This window comes from Littorina saxatilis, linkage group LG1, assembly GCF_037325665.1.
Source record: "Littorina saxatilis isolate snail1 linkage group LG1, US_GU_Lsax_2.0, whole genome shotgun sequence".
Taxonomy (NCBI): Eukaryota; Metazoa; Mollusca; class Gastropoda; order Littorinimorpha; family Littorinidae; genus Littorina; species Littorina saxatilis.
The window spans coordinates 84,283,383-84,305,882 of NC_090245.1; the positions used below are offsets into that span (position 1 = coordinate 84,283,383).

Below are 22,500 nucleotides of genomic sequence, written 5' to 3' on the forward strand. Positions count from 1 at the left end.
CGCGCGTGTAACGACTTATGTATCCGCTGCGAGTAATGAACGTGCAGGTCCGATCCACCCTGAAAAATCCGGATTAGAGTGGACTCGCGAACTTTTGGCGATAGGACGAGAGTTAGGACTCGAAGGCAAAGACTTGCGTGAGTTTGTAGCTGAAGAACGCGCACGAGACGAACGTGAACGTGAACGTGAAGTTCTCGAACGCGCACGTGAACGAGAAGCCGATCGCGCGTTTCAGCTAGAACAGTTGAGGATACAAACGGAAGCACGCCGAGACAACGCCAACAATAACGCGTCGAGGCGTCGTGGGGATGACGACTTTATCCCAAAAATCCCTTTTCTTGATGACAAAGACGACATCGAGAGTTGGTTTGCACAATTTGAACATTATGCAACCGACTGTCATCTCGACGACGAACGCAAAGCTACGAGAATGGTGTATTTCCTGAAAGGAAAGGCGAGAACCATTTATGCAAAACTCAGTTTCGAAGACGCGCGCAACTACAACACTTTGAAGAATGCGTTGTATGATGGATTTCAACTGACAGCAGATCAATATCGGAAGAAATTCCGTCAGCTGAAGCGAAACCCATCTGACACGTACAAAGAACATGTCACCAAACTTGAGCGCATCCTCGATAAATGGATCGAGTTAGCCAAGTGCGATGAACATGTGGCAGATCTGAAGGATCTAGTTCTCAGAGAACAATTAGAGAACACCTTCCCTACCGAAGTGATGTTGCACGTACTTGATCGGAAACCGAAGTCTGCGAAAGAAATGGGCGAAATTGCCACGGAGTACGAACAATCACGTTCGAACATCAGGCCACGGCAATCTCACCAAAACCATTCTAGCGGCAGCGCGTTTTCGAACACGAAAGGTTCGAACGTCGTCGAAAGTGACGCGAAAGAGAAATCGTCACAGAAAGAACATAAATACGTGAGCGATGATGAAAAACAAAGATTGAAAGCCACAGGCTGTTGTTTTTTTTGCAAGGGCAAAGGGCACCTGTCGCGATTTTGTCCCAATAAGGGAGAAAGCGTTCACGCAGTTCATGTTCGAAATGAATTTGATGGACAAGAAATCCCCGTACATCTTGACAAGCTGTGCAAGTCGTGCAAAAAGAAGGATTTCAAAGAGGAAGTGTTCATCAAATTAGACGGCCGAATCGTAAAAGCATTACGCGATTCCGGATGCTCAGGTATTATGGTCAGGGCCGACCTTATACCTGAAGAAAGGTACTTGGCAAAGAAAAAAGAAACTACTCTCGCAGAGAAGAAAACACGGAAATTGTGTCCCACGGCTGTGGCCCACATTGACTGTCCGTATTTTGATGCCAAAACCGAAGTGGTCATACTCGAAGATCCCATTTATCCTGTCCTCATAGGAAAATGGTATGGTGTAGGCCAGAACAAGAGGAAGACCCCTTTGTTTCCAGTACGTGACCCGAGTTGGTATCAAGGTGAGACCAACGCGGCGGTCAGTACACGTAAGCAAGAGAAAGAGGAAAAAGAGCGGAATGAGAAACCTGTGCCGGGAACTAGTCATGATGACAGAAATACACACAAGATGTATTCCCCGCAAGATCTCAAGAAGGCTCAGAATGATGATGAAACACTGGCAAAAGTACGCCAAATGGCTGTTTCAGGAGAATCATTCCACGATGTGAAATATGTATACAAGAAAGAAATCTTGTACAGGACAACCCTCGACAAAACCGGGAGTGAATCTAGTAAAGTCGTTGTTCCCAAAGAAATGAGAAGCAAAGTGCTTTCTTTTGGGCACGACCACCCGATGGCAGGTCATCTCGGGCAAAAGAAAACCACTGATAGAATCCGGTGTGAGTTCTGGTGGCCAGGTTTTGTCGGAGACATAAAACGTTACTGTCTCTCGTGTGACACATGCCAAAGAACAGCGCCGAAAGGCAGAACCAAGAAAGCACCGTTGGGACAGATGCCTACCATCAATCCCGTGTTCAAGAGGGTCGCTGTTGACATCATTGGTCCAATAAAGCCAATGTCGGAAAGCAAAAAACAATACATTCTGACTATGGTGGACTACGCCACAAGATATCCTGAAGCTGTTGCGCTGAAGGATATTCGTGCTGACACAGTGGCGGAAGCACTATTTGAGATGTGGACGAGACTGGGAATTCCAGACGAAGTGATCACCGATCAAGGAACCCAGTTCACGTCCAATCTCATGAAGGAAGTGAACCAGTTTCTGAGCATCAAGCACAAAATGACCACACCTTTCCATCCTCAAGCCAATGGATTAGTAGAGCGATTTAATGGAACGCTCAAAAGCATGCTCAGGAAGTTGGCAATAGAACAGCCAGTGTTGTGGGATACATTCATCCCAGCACTGCTTTTTGCTTACCGCGAAGCACCTCAAGACAGTCTTGGTTTCTCACCCTTTGAAATGCTGTATGGCAAGACCATCAGAGGTCCCATGCAGGTTCTGCGACGTGCATGGACTGATGAATCAGTCGAAGGTGAACAGAAGACAACGGCAGAATACGTTGTCGACCTCAGAAACAGGATTGAAGAAACGTGTGAGATTGCCAAAGAAAACCTAGCTAAGTCATCACAGAAGCAAGCCCGGTATTTCAACCGGAAGACTGCGCTCAGGTCGATCGAAGTCGGCAAGAAAGTGCTACTTCTGCTTCCCGTGAAACACAACAAACTAGAGTTGACTTGGCGCGGCCCATACGTAGTGACTGAGAAAGTCAACCAGTTTGACTACAGAGTCAAAGTCGGGACGAAACAAAAGGTGTTCCACATCAACCTGATGAAAGAATATCAGGAACGTGACATCGTCACGCGTGATGTTGCTGTCGTTACACCTGAAGAAGAAGAAGAAGAAGAAGCAGAAGAACACATCGCCGTAGTCATCGAGGAAGATGATACGATGAACGATGATATCTTCCAAATAGACACTCAGAAGATGATTCCTCTGCTGGAAACTACTCGTACAGAAGATGTCACAAACATGAACTTCTGTAAAGAATTGAGTAGAGAAAGAACAAAAGAGGCGAAAGCGATCTGTAGTGCATTCTCCAAGAATCTGACTGATGTACCGATTACTACCAACTTGGAGAAGTGCAGAATCGAACTTACAGAGAAGAAACCTGTGTTTGTTCGACCGAGACCCATACCTCATGCGATGGTGAAAACGGTCGAAGACGAGATCGACGAGATGTTGAAGCTTGGGGTCATTGAACCGGCAAACTCACCGTACAATGCTCCAATCGTTCTTGTGAAGAAGAAAGGAGGCAAGTACCGGTTTTGCTGTGACCTACGTGAGTTGAACAAAGTGACAGTGTTCGACGCAGAGCCCATAACTGATGTCGATCATCTCTTCCAGAGCTTAGGGAAGGCTAAGTTCTTTACAAAGTTAGACCTTACTAAGGGGTACTGGTGTATTCCAATCGTGGAAGAGGACAGAGACAAAACTGCGTTCACCACCTCGAGAGGACAGTTTCGGTGGGCGAACATGCCATTTGGTCTCAAGACAGCAACTGGCATATTCAATCGCATGATGCGAAAGTTGCTGGGCCCACTCAAACGTGACGATGTTTTCCATTTCATGGATGATATCTTGATAGCCACGGAGAGCTGGGAAGAGCACATGGTCGCGCTGAAAGCCGTCCTACAGCGTTTGCAAGACGCAAGCATATCAGCAAAACCGTCGAAATGCTATGTCGGCTACAGCGAGCTGCCATACCTTGGGCATGGAATCGGAGGTGGGAAACGTTGGCCAGAGGCAGACAAAGTTGACAAGATCAAGTCAGCCACTCCGCCATCCACAAAGAAGGAACTACGTTCGTTCCTAGGTCTTTGCGGTTTCTACCGATCCTACATCAACTCTTACGCGAGCATTGCAATACCTCTGACAGACATGACAAAGAAGTCACAGCCTGACAAGCTGAAGTGGGACGAACGAAGTCGTCAAAGCTTCGAGAAGCTGAAAGAGGCGATCTGCAAGACGCCCGTACTGTGCATGCCCGACCATGAAAAAGAGTTTGTCTTGAGAACTGACGCATCCGACCGAGGCATCGGAGCAGTTCTGATGCAAGAACAGGACAAGACTCTGCGACCTCTCGCCTACCAGAGTAAAAAACTAAATGGTGCCGAGAGCAGATACGCCACTGTAGAAAAAGAGTGTTTGGCGACAGTCTGGGGAATCCAGAAATTCGAGAGATATCTCTACGGAAGACATTTCACGCTGGAAACGGATCACCAACCTCTCAAATGTCTGCAGAGACAGCCAACAAACCCACGTCTGATGAGGTGGGCTCTCCAATTACAGCCCTACGATTTCACCGTGCGTGTGATACCGGGTTGTGACAACCATGGAGCAGATTATTTAAGTCGCGCTTCATATTGTGACTAAATTTGGGAAATTCATTCTCAAGAAAGGGGCTGTCATGAATCGATATTCTGAAGCGCGAACCTGTCAAGAATAGAATAGGCAACCGAGACTACTCGCGCATTACACGACGTAGCCAAGTGACGTATTCATATGACGTATCCAAGTGTACTGACGTAAACTAAAATCGTTTCACGAGAGGGTCGTTTTCCGCAAGTCCATGGAGCGAAGAACGCTTGGAGGAAAAGCCGTTCCCCTTCTTTGAAGGTAAGTGACTGTGATTATTACATCGACAATCGTTCCACGGGATCTGGGCGGAGATGAGTGTATCGTGTCAGTCATGTACATTGTGTTGTTGTCAAGTTGTGTACGTTTGAATGTGCGCTGTTACCAAATCCCCATTTTCCGAAACACAGTAATAGAGAGAACGATAATAAAATATGAACAAACCAAGTCTTTTAGACAGGCTGTGTAGGTAACACATATGGCCCTTTGATCTGTTTCAGGAACCCACGGTCCAATTGATTCATTCATCTTCCTCTTCCTTATGTTGCCGTAATTGTGGAGAGAGATGTAACCAGACTACTTCTGCTATTAACTTGATGATGGTGTCTTGAGAAGAAGAGTGACGAACCAAACCAGGAGCGCGGTCTTCTAGACCAGTCAAGTGCTGCACGTCATCTCGAGTACCTTTTCAATGACATCGAGCTAAGTCAAAACTTCATAAACATTATGTGTATTCCTTTTGTTTTGATGTCCTCCAAGGGAAAATTCCGAAGAACGTTTGCGGCGGCGGAGTCACGTTAGATTACCATGACAGAATTGAAATCCAGCAGCAATAGACATTTGATCAGAGCGTGCTGTGATTCAAATAACATGACCTAGCTTGAACAGTGTGTGATACATTTAGTACGATACTGATATTTAGCAAAAATATAGACTAATCTGATTAATGTGTGCTGCATTGCAAGAATTTTATTAACACTATCCATGCATTAAATTGTATAAACCTGTGTTGACCTTTCTCCGCTACTTCGAGAGCATGGGAAAGAGTGAAGGAAAGTAAAGTCCAGGCAGTACCTGTTTCTTTAGCTAATACGAAAAGGCGGCGTGTTTTCCTTCCATAAACTTCCTTTGGAAGACGCACGCAGAAAGAAACAGGCTGACGAAAACTGACCTGTGACACATACATACATACATACATACATACATACATATATACATACATACATACATACCGGTAACATACAAACATACACACACACATACATACATACATACATACATACATACATACATACATACATACATACATACATACATACATACATACATACATACATACAAACATACATACAAACATACATACATATACATACACCCATACATACACCATGACCCTCATCACGAGTCCCCTCTATGTTAAAACATTTAGTCAAAACTTGACTAAATGTAAAAACAAACCACCACCGGTGCCGCAGATCACACAAACTTAAAACATAGGAATCCTTAGAGTGAGTCAGAGTGAAAAACCCCGCAGATTTCATGAAAGAGACCGACAATGCTTGCAGAACATTATGTCTGATCAACTTACTTCTCGACCACTGCCCCTACCAAAACAACTGCGATCGGCGACATAAACGTTGTTTGGATTAAATCAAGTATACACGCGCTGGCACAAAGACAAATAAGCAGTGGAGTGGATGTGCACTAACGTACACTAACGGGAAGATTGAGAACAAACAGGAACGCGCTGGATAAGCAAGGCAAAACGCTGCTGCAACAAACACGGGGACATCAAAGAGAGTGAGATATCCTGACTGATGAGCTCGAAAGCATGTCTGTCTGTCTGCCTGTCCCTCTGTTTCTATATCTGTCTCCAGTCTGTCTCTGTCTGTCTGTCTGTCTGTCTGTCTGTCTGTCTGTCTGTCTGTCTGTCTCTCTCTCTCTCTCTCTCTCTCTCTCTCTCTCTCTCTCTCTGTGTTCGTTTTCACATATTTAACAATTAGAACAAAATAGTAGGTCAATGGCTCAGTGATTTGAGGGCGTGCGCAATTATTTACCAGTAAATAATGGTAAACAAATCATTACGTCACAAGCACCGTTGGTTCCATTTCCCTCCAAATATATGTCAGAGCGTGATGCTAGTAACCATGGACTTGTTTCTCGTACAGTCTCGATGGCGACGGCGACCATCGAAGATGCAGAGTATTATGGTGGAGCGGCCAGCAAAGGTTTGAGGACTCTAAGGCACCGGTTTTGTATACTCGATAACTGTATATTTTCAAACCAGACCCATTAAATACCCAAAACATGCTTCATCAAATCAGTACGTATCTCAAAAACAGTCAATTGAAAGTATGAATACATACAGAAAAAGATATACTTTCCAACCAGTAGAAACCCGATATATGCTGTAGAAGAAACATCAGTCGGTATTTCGTAACTGCGTCATGCACTAGTGCTTCTCGTTTCTTATTTTTGGTGTTGGGTAACGTTCTTTCGTGTTGGCGTTTTAAATCGTTTTTACATTTAGTCAAGTTTTGACTAAATGTTTTAACGTAGAGGGGGAATCGAGACGAGGGTCGTGGTGTATGTGCGTGCGTGCGTGTGTGTGTGTGTGTGTCTGTCTGTGTGTGTGTGTAGAGCGATTCAGACTAAACTACTGGACAGATCTTTATGAAATTTGACATGAGAGTTCCTGGGTATAAAATCCCCAGACGTTTTTTTCATTTTTTTGATAAATGTCTTTGATGACGTCATATCCGGCTTTTCGTGAAAGTTGAGGCGGCACTGTCACGCCCTCATTTTTCAACCAAATTGGTTGAAATTTTGGTCAAGTAATCTTCGACGAAGCCCGGACTTCGGTATTGCATTTCAGCTTGGTGGCTTAAAAATTAATTAATGACTTTGGTCATTAAAAATCTGAAAATTGTAAAAAAAAATAAAAATTTATAAAACGATCCAAATTTACGTTCATCTTATTCTCCATCATTTTCTGATTCCAAAAACATATAAATATGTTATATTTGGATTAAAAACAAGCTCTGAAAATTAAATATATACAAATTATTATCAAAATTAAATTGTCGAAATCAATTTAAAAACACTTTCATCTTGTTCCTTGTCGGTTCCTGATTCCAAAAACATATAGATATGATATGTTTGGATTAAAAACACGCTCAGAAAGTTAAAACAAAGAGAGGTACAGAAAAGCGTGCTATCCTTCTTAGCGCAACTACTACCCCGCTCTTCTTGTCAATTTCACTGCCTTTGCCATGAGCGGTGGACTGACGATGTTACGAGTATACGGTCTTGCTGAAAAATGGCATTGCGTTCAGTTTCATTCTGTGACTTCGACAGCTACTTGACTAAACGTTGTATTTTCGCCTTACGCGACTTGTTGTAGATTTACTGAGAGCGTTCTGTAAGCTACATCTTTACAAAACCGTATACGTTATTTACGATCGGTCTCATTGGAATCTATAGACATTAAGCTTTTCGAAAATATACAGTTATCGAGTATACAAAACCGGTGCTTGGGTTTACGGTGAACAAGTCTTAAAACATCCAAAGAAGAGACTTTGCCAACAAGTAGAGCACATTTTAAAAATATTCTTTTGGAAAATCCCAAAACAAGAATCATTCATTTGGTGAACATTTGTGATCCTCCACCACGGAATGAGTCGCATGTCACCTTTGCATGATTTTCATATTTTTACATTTTTCTAAAGTTTTTGTTATGCTCTATCCAGTGGTGAAAACCGTTTTAGAAAAGAGCAAAAACGTGTTTGAGTCACAGTGTTACCAGACACTCCCCGGACTTATGTATTAAGCCTAGCGCAGAACCGCGCGAGGTGACATGCGACTCATTTCGTGGTGGAGGGTCACATTTAATTAATGACAATACGTAGAGGTTACATGCCGAGTCTCAGTGATTATCAAAAATAATGGTCGAAGTTAGCGGATCATGAAAAATGCGAGCTTTAGCGAGCTTTTTCATGACCGCGAACTGAGACCATTATTTTTGATAATCACTGAGACGAGGTGTGTAACCTCTTTATTCCTCCTTTCTTCAGTTATTCAAAGAAAAGAGGAGGTTTTTTGCGAAAGTTTGATCGAATCCTATTCACTCAACCAGTCAACCTGCGCAGGCGATCGATTAATGCGCGGTTGTATAGTTCCGTGCAAATCATTCCATTCTGTTAACACTTCTTGTCAGTTTTCCTATTTTGGACTAAAATCAAGTACACAGATATGCTGTTATTCTGCTGTGGTGGCAAAGGCAGATATTGTGTGTTCTGTATATGTTTTGGTATCGGTTAGGATAATGTTCTTTCGTCAAATGGGACTAGCAGACGAACTTTTGCACCCGTGTTCCAACGTTAAAAACTGTATGAAGTTAAGTTTTCTGGGGAAAATAGTGTATGAAACCGCTTTATGTTGTTTAAATTGATGAGATGTGTGCATTTGGTTGCGTGTGATCTGTTTAGTAAATGAAATATTGTTGAAAACTGACCGTCGGATTGCAGTCTGTTGTCGAAGAAACTGAGTGAAAAGAAGGGGAACTACTCTTGTCGCTAGACAAAGTATGAGTTACTTGCCTTGGGAAATTGCTTGTGATGAACGTCTGATCTAGATTCAGAAAACAACCGAACTCATGGATTTTATATGGAGATTCATGTGTTCAGGCCTGTAGTTGTTAATTTAAATGCGGTATGTTTGTATTGTTTGCTCCAGAGATGTATACTTCGTACATTAGAGCGTTCGGAACTTTTCAGTCGCAAAAAGTAGTACCGAAACAGAACAGCTTCTCAACCCATTGCACTATCGAGGATTCAGGCTGTTGCTGGGTCGTTATTTGTTTGGTTGCTGGGTCATTATCGAAAAATAACTACCCCTACAAGTTTACAGAGGTAAAGAAGCAGAGGGGGGAATAAAAAACATTACCCGTAGTCTGACCTATGGGTCTTTAAAGTGATCTTGATTTCGGAGCGTTAGCAGTCTATCTGTTACGGATAAACATTCTTTTCAGCTTTAAAGGAAACGTCTTAGTTACTGTGACAGGGGAGGCTACCGCTCCTTTCACAGCAGACTCTGCACCCGAGTTGTTGGCCTTTAAAGTCAACACCTGTGGATTGTAGAGTTCTGTTTGTGATGGGGTCTGGTGGTTTCCGTTTGTCTGTATGTTCATGGAAACCTTCGGGTTTGCATAACAGTTTTTATAGGGCTAAGAAATTAGCCCTAACATTTTCAATCCTGTTTGATTGCACTTCGCTTCCCGAGGTGATCGTAGTGTTTCGGCACACGGTTACATTACTACCACTTTAAAATTCTGTCTCTAGTTTAAAAACTGTTCAATTCACAATAGCATTTTACACAGCCATGGAATCCAGTAAATAACAAAGGAGCACAACAAGCTAAACTAATTAATGTGCTCTTCGAGACAAAAATAATAGTAAAACGATTCTGTCTTCTGATTAATACGACTTCGATTGAACAAACCAAGACCTCTCTTCTTGACCCTTCCAATCCGGAGAGAAAACCCCGGGGGCCGAAAGCAAAACAAAGTTCAAGAATACATCATAAATGCGAATAATGGCGTCACGTAAAAAAAAATCTGTCTCTTCTTATGTATGTCGCCCGAGGCTATAACAAGCATTTCCAGAATGAAGTTTGTCTCGGTGACTTCATCATATCAGTAGAAGAAACATACTCGTGATGTGACCGCCAGGCGGTGCATGTATCGCTATCGTAGGTCATTAAACCAAACCGGCCTAACCAAACGTGTTACTACCAATGTATGCAACTCTGTCTTCTGATTCATCAGCTAATTGAAAACAAGAATATGGGTTGGTTAATCAACACTGCATAACAAGTAGCCGACTGAAGAGAGGCAAGTCAGGCCACCAGTTGTACATCAAATGAACAACTCGGCATGTTTAACACGAACGCTTGTCAGGGCGAAAACAACCCCACTGTGATACATTACTCGGAGACAATACGAAGACAGTGACAAACTGAAGAGCTGTCAAAATGATAAAGTAATAAACGTTTGAACTCGGTGACGATGCGATTTATACAGAAGACACACCCCTGCGCTGGTGTCGTCATATGAATTTCTTTGTTGTCTCGGCTCACTCTTGCGTTGTGGTAAACATTATTGTTATGAGCATTATATTACCTAGTTAAGCATTGTCGTAAACAGACTGTGTGTATTGCGTTGTGTTGTTGAACGGTGTAGAATAGTGCGTTTTCCAAGCAGCGGACCTTACAATTCTGGGTTTGCGATCAAACTTATCGCTTTTTGTGAGAGGACACTTTAAATCATTGCGAAGACTATGCTGTCTGTGACAATGGAATAACTGCCCTAATTGTAGTTTTACCTTTGCAACGCCTTTTTCTTGCACAAGATATGTCGCTTCCACCCCCTTTCAGTGCCCAAGTGACCTCACCTGTAATGAATGGAGGAAAAAAAAAACAAGCCAACATTTGACAAAAGTATCTTCAAAGCAGAAGTACATGAAGTAAAGACAAACTTGCCAAAAGCGAACAGTCAGGTTATTACAGAAAAAAACAATAATAGTGTAACCGAGTGCCGAAACACTACGATCACCTCGGGAGGCGAAGTGCAATCAAACAGGATTGAAAATGTTAGGGCTAATTTCTTAGCCCTATAAAAACTGTTATGCAAACCTGAAGGTTTCCATGAACATACAGACAATCGGAAACCACCAGACCCCATCACAAACAGAATTCCACAATCAACCGGTGTTGACTTAAAGGCCAACAACTCGGGTGCAGAGTCTGCTGTGAAAGGAGCGGTAGCCTCCCCTGTCACAATCGCCCCCGTTTGAATGAACTTCGTCCCGAAGTTCCGAACCGGGGGACCACTGTCCATCCCAAGTTCGCAGAATGGGAACAGCACGAAAATGTTCAGTGGTCATATTATGCCATCACCAGAACATATCATGCCGAGTCCCATCCCTGCTCGCAAGCGCCAGAAATGTAACCGAGTGTCGAAACACCACAATCACCTTTGGAGGCGAAGTCCACTCAAACAGAATTGAAAATGTTAGGGCTAATTTTTTAGCCCTATAAAAACTGTTATGCAAACCCGAAGGTTTTCATGAACATACAGACAATCGGAAACCACCAGACCCCATCACACACAGAATTCCACAATCAACCGGTGTTGACTTAAAGGCCAACAACTCGGGTGCAGAGTCTGCTGTGAAAGGAGCAGTAGCCTCCCCTGTCACAATAGCACAAAGGTATCATCAAAAGTTAGAAAGAGAATTTGACCATCTTCAGTAAACCAAACTTATGCATAAAGGAAGAACGTTTCCTATTGATCCAATTATGCATAAAGGATGACAGTTTCCTATTGTATATTATACCTTGTACTCGTCTCGATCTTTTACAACGCTCATTTAAGACTAGTTGGTGGGATTTTTTTTCTCTCGAGATCTTCTCCCTGGAATTCGCTACTCAAATACTTGAAATTGAAAGAAAGATACTTTTCATTCTTTACCATAGAAAAACTCACCTTCATAAAGTTTCATAGCATAAATATAACTATAGGTTACTATGCTTTCAAACTTCTATGATTGTCGCAATTCATCCTGTCCATAGCACTTCTTATATACATGGTAACATTATATACACGTGTACTATTGGAGAAGTACGTACTCTTGTGAGCGAGGCATGAGTGCAATGAAGCCCATAATTGCTCATGCCAGGACCCTCCTTGGTAAATAATTACCTCATCTTGTCTTACCTTAACTTATCGAACGTCATCTCTCTGTCTCTGTCTGTCTGTCTGTCTCTATCTCTCTCTCTCTCTCTCTTTACATATATATATATATATATATATATATATATATAAAACATCAGAAGTTGTGAAAGAAACAATTGAAAGTCAGAAGAGACTTTCTTCTGAGATTTGTTAAAATCTCTTAGCAGAGCAAAAGAGAGAGGAAACAAAAAAAATGTGTGTCCCTTCACAGACAGCCCTATTGGGGAAATCAGACCCTCCTCGGACGGGTATATATATATATAAATCATCAGAAGTTGTAAAAGAAACAATTGAAAGTCAGAAGAGACTTTCTTCTGAGATTTGTTAAAATCTCCTAGCAGAGCAAAAGAGAGAGGGAAAAAAAATCTCTCTCTCTCTCTCTCTCTCTCTCTCTCTCTCTCTCTCTCTCTCTCTCTCTCTCTCCCCCCCCCCCCCCCCCCACACACACACACACACACTCAATGTCGAAAATGCTCTGGTGTTGCCAGTCTAGACAAACATTTTTGCGTGTTTAATTAGACCATAGAACACGCGAGTTCAACATAAACAACCTGGACAGACAAAACATGAACGTGATTTATCATCTTCATTGCCAGTGTTGGGGCAAGTGTTGATGCATGCAGGTATGCTCCACGAAACGTTACTGAACGGGAGGGATGATCCCCTCATCTCTACACCCCCCCCCCCCCCCCCCCCGCCCCAATCTCCTATCCGCCTCACCTGCTCGCTCTCTGTTCCCATCCCCTCCTCTTCAACCCTCCTTCTCTCACACACACACCTTTCCATCTCCATGCCCGCAGTCTCCCCGGTGCATCGTGCGATTGCTGGTAAGGTGCAGTTCATTTTGTTTATTTCCACGTACTCCTTATGAGGCAGGTAATAAAAGAGTGTTCATTATGGGTTTTTTGTATCATAGCTGGAATCGCTGCGGAAGAGTTGATTTGGGAGTTGCGCTCCATTGCAAGACTGTATACGGTACTGTATTTTGCACACACAAATATCGTTTAAACCAAGAATTTGAAAAATCGTTTCAATCAAGGAAGTAGGATGTAGCAAGTGGTGGATGGAGAGGGGGGTGGGGGTGGGGTGGGGATTGTGGGGAGTTATCAAGGTTTGCTAAGGCAGAACCCTAAGGGGCTCCGCTCACATTATTTGTAACTTGAGCAGGACAGACGACGCACTGCAGCTTATCCCAGCCCGCTACACGTTGCGTGAAAGGAAAACAGGCCAAGTACTCGTCATAATCCCTATCGCAGCATAAATAATTATGCAGTGCGTCGTCTGTGCCGCTGAAACTGCGCAGGTATATTCTGCCCTTAAGCACCTTATCTCTAATGCGTACCTCACGCGGGAGCACGACGCGCGGACCAAATTCGTGTTAGTTCACTTTTTGTCGTGTGCTATATATATTTCTACTTATAAAGATGACTTAACCGAAGACTCCACTTAGAGGTTAAAGGTACTGAACTTGTCAAATCCAGGTGCACGGAGCCCCTGGGGCTTTTAGTCATACCTCAGGCAGCTATCCGTTAGAAGAACTACCAAGTTTCATTGACTTGCACCCAAAGAGTCAAGAACTGCGAATTTTTTACGAATTAATTTCGTACTCGGACCCGGCTGGTCTTGACCTATTTTTGGATCTAAATTTAGATCAGGTAGATCACCACATCATGCACAAAAAGACACTTCACTAGCAAACTATGTCAGACGTCATCATGAGTTTGTGTAAAACAAAATGGAGGCCGGAATCACTCAGTTGAATCGAACTCCGACCAAACACCACGTAATAACTAGGTTAATGTATGCACTCGCGTGAACAAGAAACTGTCGAGCTTCACAGATGTCGTCGTTGGGTAGTTTTGGGTTTGTTTTACTACCATAGGAGGATTTTTGAACTGTAAATGCACTCAGCTGCAACAAAAACGCAAAACGAAGGCTGTGAGCTGCACTGTGCCTTTAAGGTAAAGGTGCCATCCTGTCCGCCTCGTGTCACTAACAACTTGATGATGTCTCCTGTCCCACAGGCTTGTACCTATTAGGGACTATACTAGCATTGTTAGTGCACTAACGATCACTAACAACACATCTGTACAGGCTTTACGCCCCCCCCCCCAAAAAAAAATATATATGTTGGTTTAGGGTAACCCTATTTTTTCCCGCCGACCCAAAAACAAATTTCATTTCTAACAACAACAAAAAACTTTTGGCACATTTTGCGAACCATACCGAGACTAAGGAAAGTAACCTCTTTTAAAATCGACAATTTTTTTTTTTTTTATTAATTAAAAAAAAAGCCGACCTACCGACCCTTTGTTTGGCTTTAAATACACGCGATGAGAGCATGCTTCCGATACGAAACATTAAACAAAAAAACTCATTTGAGAATCAAAAACCAAGAAAGGTATATGTTGTTAGACGTTTAATTATTGAAAAACAAAACGTTACGTTTACAGATATATCGACCCAGCGGTCTTCTAAATGCACAGACACACACTAATTAGATACAACTGAACTCATGTGAGACCCTCTTGTGACCCAGTAGTGTGCGAGGTTCAATAGAGGGAAGGGTTTGCTTTAAAAGGCACAGTGCAGCTCACAGCCTTCGTTTTGTATTTTTGTTGCAGCTGAGTGCATTTACAGTTCAAAAATCCTCCTATGGTAGTAAAACAAACCCAAAACTACCCAACGACGACATCTGTGAAGCTCGACAGTTTCTTGTTCACGCGAGTGCATAAATTAACCTAGTTATTACGTGGTGTTTGGTCGGAGTTCGATTCAACTGAGTGATTCCGGCCTCCATTTTGTTTTACACAAACTCATGATGACGTCTGACATAGTTTGCTAGTGAAGTGTCTTTTTGTGCATGATGTGGTGATCTACCTGATCTAAATTTAGATCCGAAAATAGGCCAAGACCAGCCGGGTCCGAGTACGAAATTAATTCGTAAAAAAATCGCAGTTCTTGACTCTTTGGGTGCAAGTCAATGAAACTTGGTAGTTCTTCTAACGGATAGCTGCCTGAGGTATGACTAAGAGCCCCAGGGGCTCCGTGCACCTAGATTTGACAAGTTCAGTACCTTTAAGAATGTAAAATACTTTAATTCAGGGCTCCCCATAGTGCGCGGCCCTGCGTCCTATACGCACTAGAAGCCGAAAACACGTACTAGAAATGTATGGAGGGGGTCCCGGGACGCACTAGACTTTAAAAGAGTTGGTCCTGGGACGCACTAAATTTCCTTTACTCGTGCGTACCGTAGATACCATTAATGTTTTATAAGTACATGTACACTGGGACCTTTCGGCTTTTGGAGCCTTAGGACCCTCTAAAATTCTGCAGTGGGGGTCCATGGACCCTCTAAAAATTGAAAGTGAGGGTCCCGGGACGCACTAGGAGGGGCGTCCGTGGGGAGCCCTGATCGACTTTATAAAGACCTAATTAATATACCTTCACGAAAAATTACTTGATTTTAAAAGTGGCGATTGGTCCGCTGACGTAAAAGCGATTTATTGAAAAGATGCAAGCCTTTGAACAAAAGTTTTCGAAAACGTACCAATGTATTTCAAATGATCTATACGTGCCCCACACACACAAAATCTGTAGCCTGGCTGCTTCCTGTAAAGCGTTGGACCTTAAGTTCATTTTTTTAACTCACAAGAGTGTCCAGCTGAAAATATAATTCAAAAACAAACAACGACTCTAGATGTATAAAAAGCAGCAAGGATGCATGTTCATTGTTAATATGTGTTAGTATGTGTCCCAGTTGTACACTACACAGAATTGTTCCACTTTTGAACACACTCTTTGAACACAGTTTGGAATACTATCATTCTGCTTGCAAAAGTAGCACACATTGGCGACCACGGTGCAAGGGAAGCTCTATGGCAGTCTGGACGACCTACAGCGCACGGCAACATTTGCGCGGAGAACCGGCGTTTCCATCTGAGTGATCGACAAGAAGAAGAAGAAGAAGAAGACACTATTTCGTGTTGACCATGTGTGCTACATTTGCTAGTAGAGTTAGTTAGTTTCTCGTCCAGTGTTCACAACTGGTTAAAAAAAAGTGTGTTTAAAAGTGGAACACTTCAATGTACAGTGTACTGGGAAAAGCTCTTATTCCATCAAGAAGTCTGGACAGAGCTAGCTGCGATAGTTAACATGCTTGTAACAGAACACGAGAAAGAGAGTATCTTGATCACACAATAATTATGCCACACATCGTCTTTGATGGTGCAACTGTGTTTCATTTATATTCATTTACTTAGACGAGGTTTACAGAATGAACGATATTTATGTCACAAATCAATTCACTTTCAACAGGTTCAAGAAAATGACTCATGTTAAGATCGATGTTGTCATTTGTATTGGCAAACTTAATAGGTTATAAATAATGTCCTCCTATCTTTCAAAACTAATGAATCACTATCTCATGTTTTTGAAATTAAAAGGTAACTCATGAACGAAGTGTCAACAGAAAAATCTCATTCACAAGGACAGGCGAGTTTATTATCCGCATATATTATGCTTCCATTATGCATCCCTTGGATTTCAGAACCAGGTGTAATAACATTATTATCACAGAGTAGAAATCAGCAACACAAAACTCAGAATAACAGAAAGAAAGAAACGATGCTCGTGAGAAAGGGGACAAATCTACGCACAAGACAGGATAATTTCATTAAAAACCCATTACACATAGTCTTCCAGCAATAAACTAAACATCTCTTACTCTCTCTCTATCTCAGTCTCTCTCTCTCTCTCTCTCTTTCTCTCTCTCTCTCTCTCTCTCTCTCTCTCTCTCTCTCTCTCTAGTCTTCCAGCAATAAACTAAACATCTCTTACTCTCTCTCTATCTCAGTCTCTATCTCAGTCTCTCTCTCTCTCTCTCTCTCTCTCTCTCTCTCTCTCGCTCTCTCGATCTCTCTCTCTATCTCAGTCTCTCTCTCGCTCTCTCTATCTCTCTCTCTCTCTCTCTCTCTCTCTCTCTCTCTCTCTCTCTCTCTCTCTCTCTCTCTCTCTCTCTCTCTCTCTCTCTCTCTCTCTCTCTCGTTCGCGGCTTCGCAGTTTCTTATCAGTTTTATTACTTGCTGCTGGAGGTGAAATTACACATCTGTAAATTTTAACACTTCTGCTGTCGCTCGTTTGCGATTTAAGATGCAATTTGTCTCGCACATGTGGGTGAGCGGGAGTAAGCCAGAAAACTTCTGTGTGTGGCCTTCGCACGTCAATTCTGGTGAAAGGCACAGACTCACCATCTCAGATCTGACCAGGTATTTACACAGGATAAGCTTATTAACACCATCCTTCCAATTCGAAGAATATATATCAGGATTAACCTTACTGGGTGCTCTTTGATCCGAGGTGGGTTTTTTATGAATGAATTTCGTATCTTATACGAGTGTCCATTAGCGAAATCAATTCTGTTCATTAAAAAATCCCACTCATTACTGGTAGCAGCTAGGCTGTTCATTTTTGGTATTAAAGCGTCCACCTTGAGGGATGATCTTACCGTATGTAAACGCCTTGCCAGATGTGAGATTGCCTGGGAAGATCTTTGCCTTTAAATTAATCTTTCTTCTCGTATAAACCTTCTTGTCAAATCTGATGGGTGGAGCACATTCATATTATGACATGCATCTGAACATAATATTTGATAGAGTTATACATTCTCGACAATAAAAGCATTACCTGTCGGCTTTATCAGAAACAGCGTGTAAAATGTCGCTGGTTTTAGAAGCCAAACTGATAATTCTTTAAATATGTCTGCTTTCGATTAGCAGTTAGCAAAATGCCCATGCACAGCTGATCAAAAACAACAACACACACCCACACACACACACACACACGCACGCACACACACACGCACGCACACACACACACACACGCACACACACACACACACACACATACACAGACACACACACATGTACGCACGCACGAACGCACACACGCACCACGCACACACACACACACACAAACACACAGACACACACACACACACACACACACACACACACACGTATATATATATATATATATATATATATATATATATACTAGATGAATACCCGCTTCGCCGGGTACGGCTTCGCCGGGAAGAAGTTGAGCCGAATACCCGGCTGCGCCGGGGACCCGGCTTTGCCGGGTGTACGCCGGCTTTGCCGGCGCACCGCACGAAGGAAGGGAGATAAACGCGCAAAACACTGGAGAAGAGTAAAAATAGTATAACGGGAATATGGATTGAGCGTTGTCGACAGTGACCTTCTAAAAATAGAAACGGGAATATGGATTGACGCCACACGAAGGAAGGGAGATAAACGCTGAAAACACTGGAGAAGATAAGGAAGAGTTACTGGGAATGGATCCAGAAAAAAACCAAAATCGGTTCAGCGCTGCGCGCTGAGAGCACGTGTTGAAATATCTCATCGAGCAGGTTGTGTCCGGGGTCTACCTGAATATGCCCACCAAATTTGAAACAGATCCATCGAGAACCTTGGGCGTGCATCGCGGACACACACACACACACACACACACACACACACACACACACACACACACACACACACACACACACACACACACAAGTCGTATATATATATATATATATAGATAGTTGTCATCATTTTCACGAGTTTTCATTCACAAGCACCTGGGAAATAAATCTCATGTTCCCCAGGCAATAAATCGAGGTGATGAATGGGTTTGAGCTTTCATGTGAAACGTGGATTGTCAAAGTAAAAGCCAATCAGGCTGATTGTGCGATGTGTGGAACCATCGCGGCTTTGGATTTGTGTTTCCGAGGACAACGATTGTAAGCATTCACTCTCAAAGACCCAATCAATGTTGATAATTACCGCGGCGACTCATGGTCAATTTGCAACTTATCTCGACAAGGTTGACGTGTTATTTCGAGCTACTGTGACGATGCTTTGTGGGCCGGAGTTGGATTCTAAAAATTCGTCTCCCTGTGGGTTATTGTGCATTTTGTTGCACAACCAAAATGATGACAAAAACGATGTTTGGTGGCTTGTCGTCAGACCAGCATTTTGTTGTTGGTCCTCGGGGAGCATATCGCCTTTTGTCTCATATTTATCAACCGCGGTCTTCGGCCTTGGTCGATAAAGATGAAACAAAAGACGATATGGTCCCCTTGGACCAACAAAAAAGCTGGTCTGTCAACAAGCCACCAAACATCTTATAATATATCTATATATATATATATATAATTATATCCAATGACTTAAAACGGCAAATCCTGTGTCAGACCGAAACTGGTAACTCAATCATTTCAATCACTGAAACCTCAAGTGAGGATAAAACAAATGTGTCATTTTGCTTCCTGCCATCTTCCAAGAAGCAACATTCAGCGAAGTGTGTGTGTGTGTGTGTGTGTGTGTGTGTGTGTGTGTGTTGGTGTGTTGGTGTGTGTGTGTGTATGTGTGTGTGTGGGGGGGGGCGTGCGTGCGTGTGTTTGTGAGTGAGTTTGTGTACACAATTCGATGAGCACTCTGTTTGGTTGTTGTGTTTGAATGTATTATTATGTATTGAATGTACTCAAGCCAAGCAACATTCCTGTATACTGCACGTGGTTGAAATAAAATCTTATGTCTTATGTCTTATGTCGTAAGTGATTTGTCTGATGTGTATCTTGTTTGTCCAATCTAAGTTTGCAGACCAATAGTTGGAAGTTCTGGTGAATGTACTGTTTGCCTGTAAATAAACGTTCTACAAAGTTACCTTTCTTGTTGATGATATTCACATGAAGATGCAGAGATTATGTCATTTTATTTAAGGGAAAATAAAGGTACAACAAAGTATCTAATCAGCTGGCGATATATAGTTTCGGGTATTTCGAATTTCCAGCCGGAAACGCAATCTCTAAAAAAAAATATAAAAAAAAAATTAGAGTTAGCACCACACAACAGGATTTGTAGCAGTGTAGTAACGCACTTATCTGTAGACAAACACTACAGCGTTTCGAAAGAGAAGAAATATGTATTGGGCAACACTGCTTCTTACAGCTCAACTTTGCCGTAGGATTTTCAGCGTAAGAAGTTACTATGATTTTCGGTCAGAAAAAAGACCTCATGAACGATTTATGAACTGGGAAAATGTCAAATTACCAGTAAACTTCAGCTGTCTTACGAGAGAGACTCAAAGGCCCATGTGATTTATGGGTTTAGGCAACCTGCCCATCTCCATTTGTGATCGTTGTGTGAGACAGACAGACAAACACACATATATATATATATATATATATATATACAAACATATCCCCACACACACACACACACACAGAATTGCATAAACGCACGCATGCACGCACGCAGAGAGAGAGAGAGAGAGAGAGAGAGAGAGAGAGCGGGAGAGAGAGAGAGAGAGGGAGAGGGGGAGAGAGAGAGAGAGAGAGGAGGAAACGGGGGGGGGGGGGGGGGGCAGAGGGGGGGGGGGGGGAGAGAGAGAGAGAGAGAGATTAACCGCTTTAGGGAAAAAGCACAAGTAATAAAATATTTGTGATATCATTGCGTGCAGCAAAAAAAAGCAAATAAAATGTTGCTCTGTTCAACGTAAAACGAAGTTTAGTTTCCATTACATTACAGGGCTATGACAACATTATATTCAGCGTAACTGAAATAAACGAGTGAAAAAGCACACCTACCTTGTTGAATTTGAGAGAAATATCGTTTGAAAGTTTCTATATCACCGTTCATCGAATCAAGTTGTTGTTTTAGCTTTTCATAATCTTGTACTGAAACTGAAGTTGTGGGAAGCGTCGTCACGTCTTCTCCTGTGTTTGCGATGGACGCCGCGTGAATAATCAAGGCCAAACACACACAGATGAAGACGGTAATCTTGGACAACGGGAAGCACATGTCCGAGGGATTCCAACCGTGAACCTGCCAATAGCACTGGCAGGGCAGTGGTTGCACTGTTGCAATGGTCGATAGTGGTGGTGGTGATGATGAGGGTGAAGATACTGAAGCTGACTCAGTCCACGGCGCTTCGAATCCGCTGAGCTTCCGTGAGTTCGAACGCTGGACATATTACTGCTTCTCCCCCACCGTCAAACGAACACTGCGCAAACACCTCCAACCCAGCGTGTAGGTAACTTCTTTCTCCCATTAAATACACCACCACACTCCAGTCAGTTACATGCCTTTCTTCTGATACCACTGATGTGACGCCCTCTCGCGTGTAAGATATATATGATATATAACTAAGACGTCTACATGCTAGAGGAACTTAGAAACTGTACGTCACACACTCACAGAGCACTTCTACTCAGACACACGCAAAGTTTCATCCTTCAAACTGGACAGCGGCGAACAACAAAGTCTTCCTCGTAAGTTCCCGACGAGCACGCTACATTTGAGTCAGCTGCTTCCAAGAAACGTTGTTCACAACAAAACTGCATACTTGAACGACACACACACACACATTCAGTACACCGTACTGTTCGACGAATAGGGAAAAAAACAATCTTCAATCTTGTAATGTCAGGAGCGATCGGTGTGCAGTACTGCACAACACACAGCCCCAAATCGGCCACAGCTCGCGATTAACTCCCTTCGCAAATCGTTCGCCTCCTGCGTTGCTTGTCTGTGACCAAATCACCAAAAATGTCAGGACTGAAGTTAGGCTTCTAGTTCTTCGGCTGCGATTGGTGCTGAATGTGCACCTACTAGATTGAACCTCTTGAATAGATCTGTCTACACATACCTAGTATAGGGGCCTATACACACTTAGTCAGTTTGTGGCTGTGTCGAATATATGCGAGTGTCAGTGTGTCAAAGGGTGACAACTAGACCAGACTGACTAGACACTCCCACAAGTAACACGGACCGGCCGTCTTTAATCGGATAAGTGACACGTAATAAGGGCCTGATTTGCATGTGTAGAGTATACGTGTGTTGTTATATCGTATAGGTAAAATGATTTATATCCGGCCTGATGATTTTTTTTCTCACACATGTTTTAAGTTACCGGCTCACAGTGAAAAAGAAAGTCTTTCATTATCAGTTGGGCTGCTTCACACACCATATCGTTATCAGCTGATATGATTTGAGGATGTCTCGTTAAAATGTAACAAGCACATTACATTGTCAAAACTATATTCGTTTGTAAAGCTTTCAAGAAATTGATTACTATTGCAACAACAAAACAAAGATTTAAAACGCGAAACTAACACAACCCCACATGCCGGTATGATCTATAGTCCTTGCTTTGCACAGGAAAGACCAGTACTAAACTAACATACAGACACACACACAGACAGAAATAGACAGACAGACAGTCGCACGCACGCACACACACATACACACACACACACACACAC

The 22,500-nt window shown here is 42.7% G+C and overlaps 1 protein-coding gene across 1 annotated transcript in view; it reads right to left on the reverse strand.

Moving 5' to 3' along the window:
• Positions 1-21,966, reverse strand: part of LOC138981975 (uncharacterized) — a 72,394-nt gene extending 50,428 nt beyond the window's left edge. The window contains exons 1-2 of the mRNA XM_070355170.1: positions 20,824-21,966; positions 10,756-10,824 (exon numbers count right to left, since the gene is read on the reverse strand). Coding sequence (XP_070211271.1) covers positions 10,756-10,824; positions 20,824-21,037 — 283 coding nt within the window. The 5' untranslated portion in view covers positions 21,038-21,966. The remainder of the gene's footprint in view (positions 1-10,755; positions 10,825-20,823) is intronic.
• Positions 21,967-22,500: the final 534 nt, after the last annotated feature.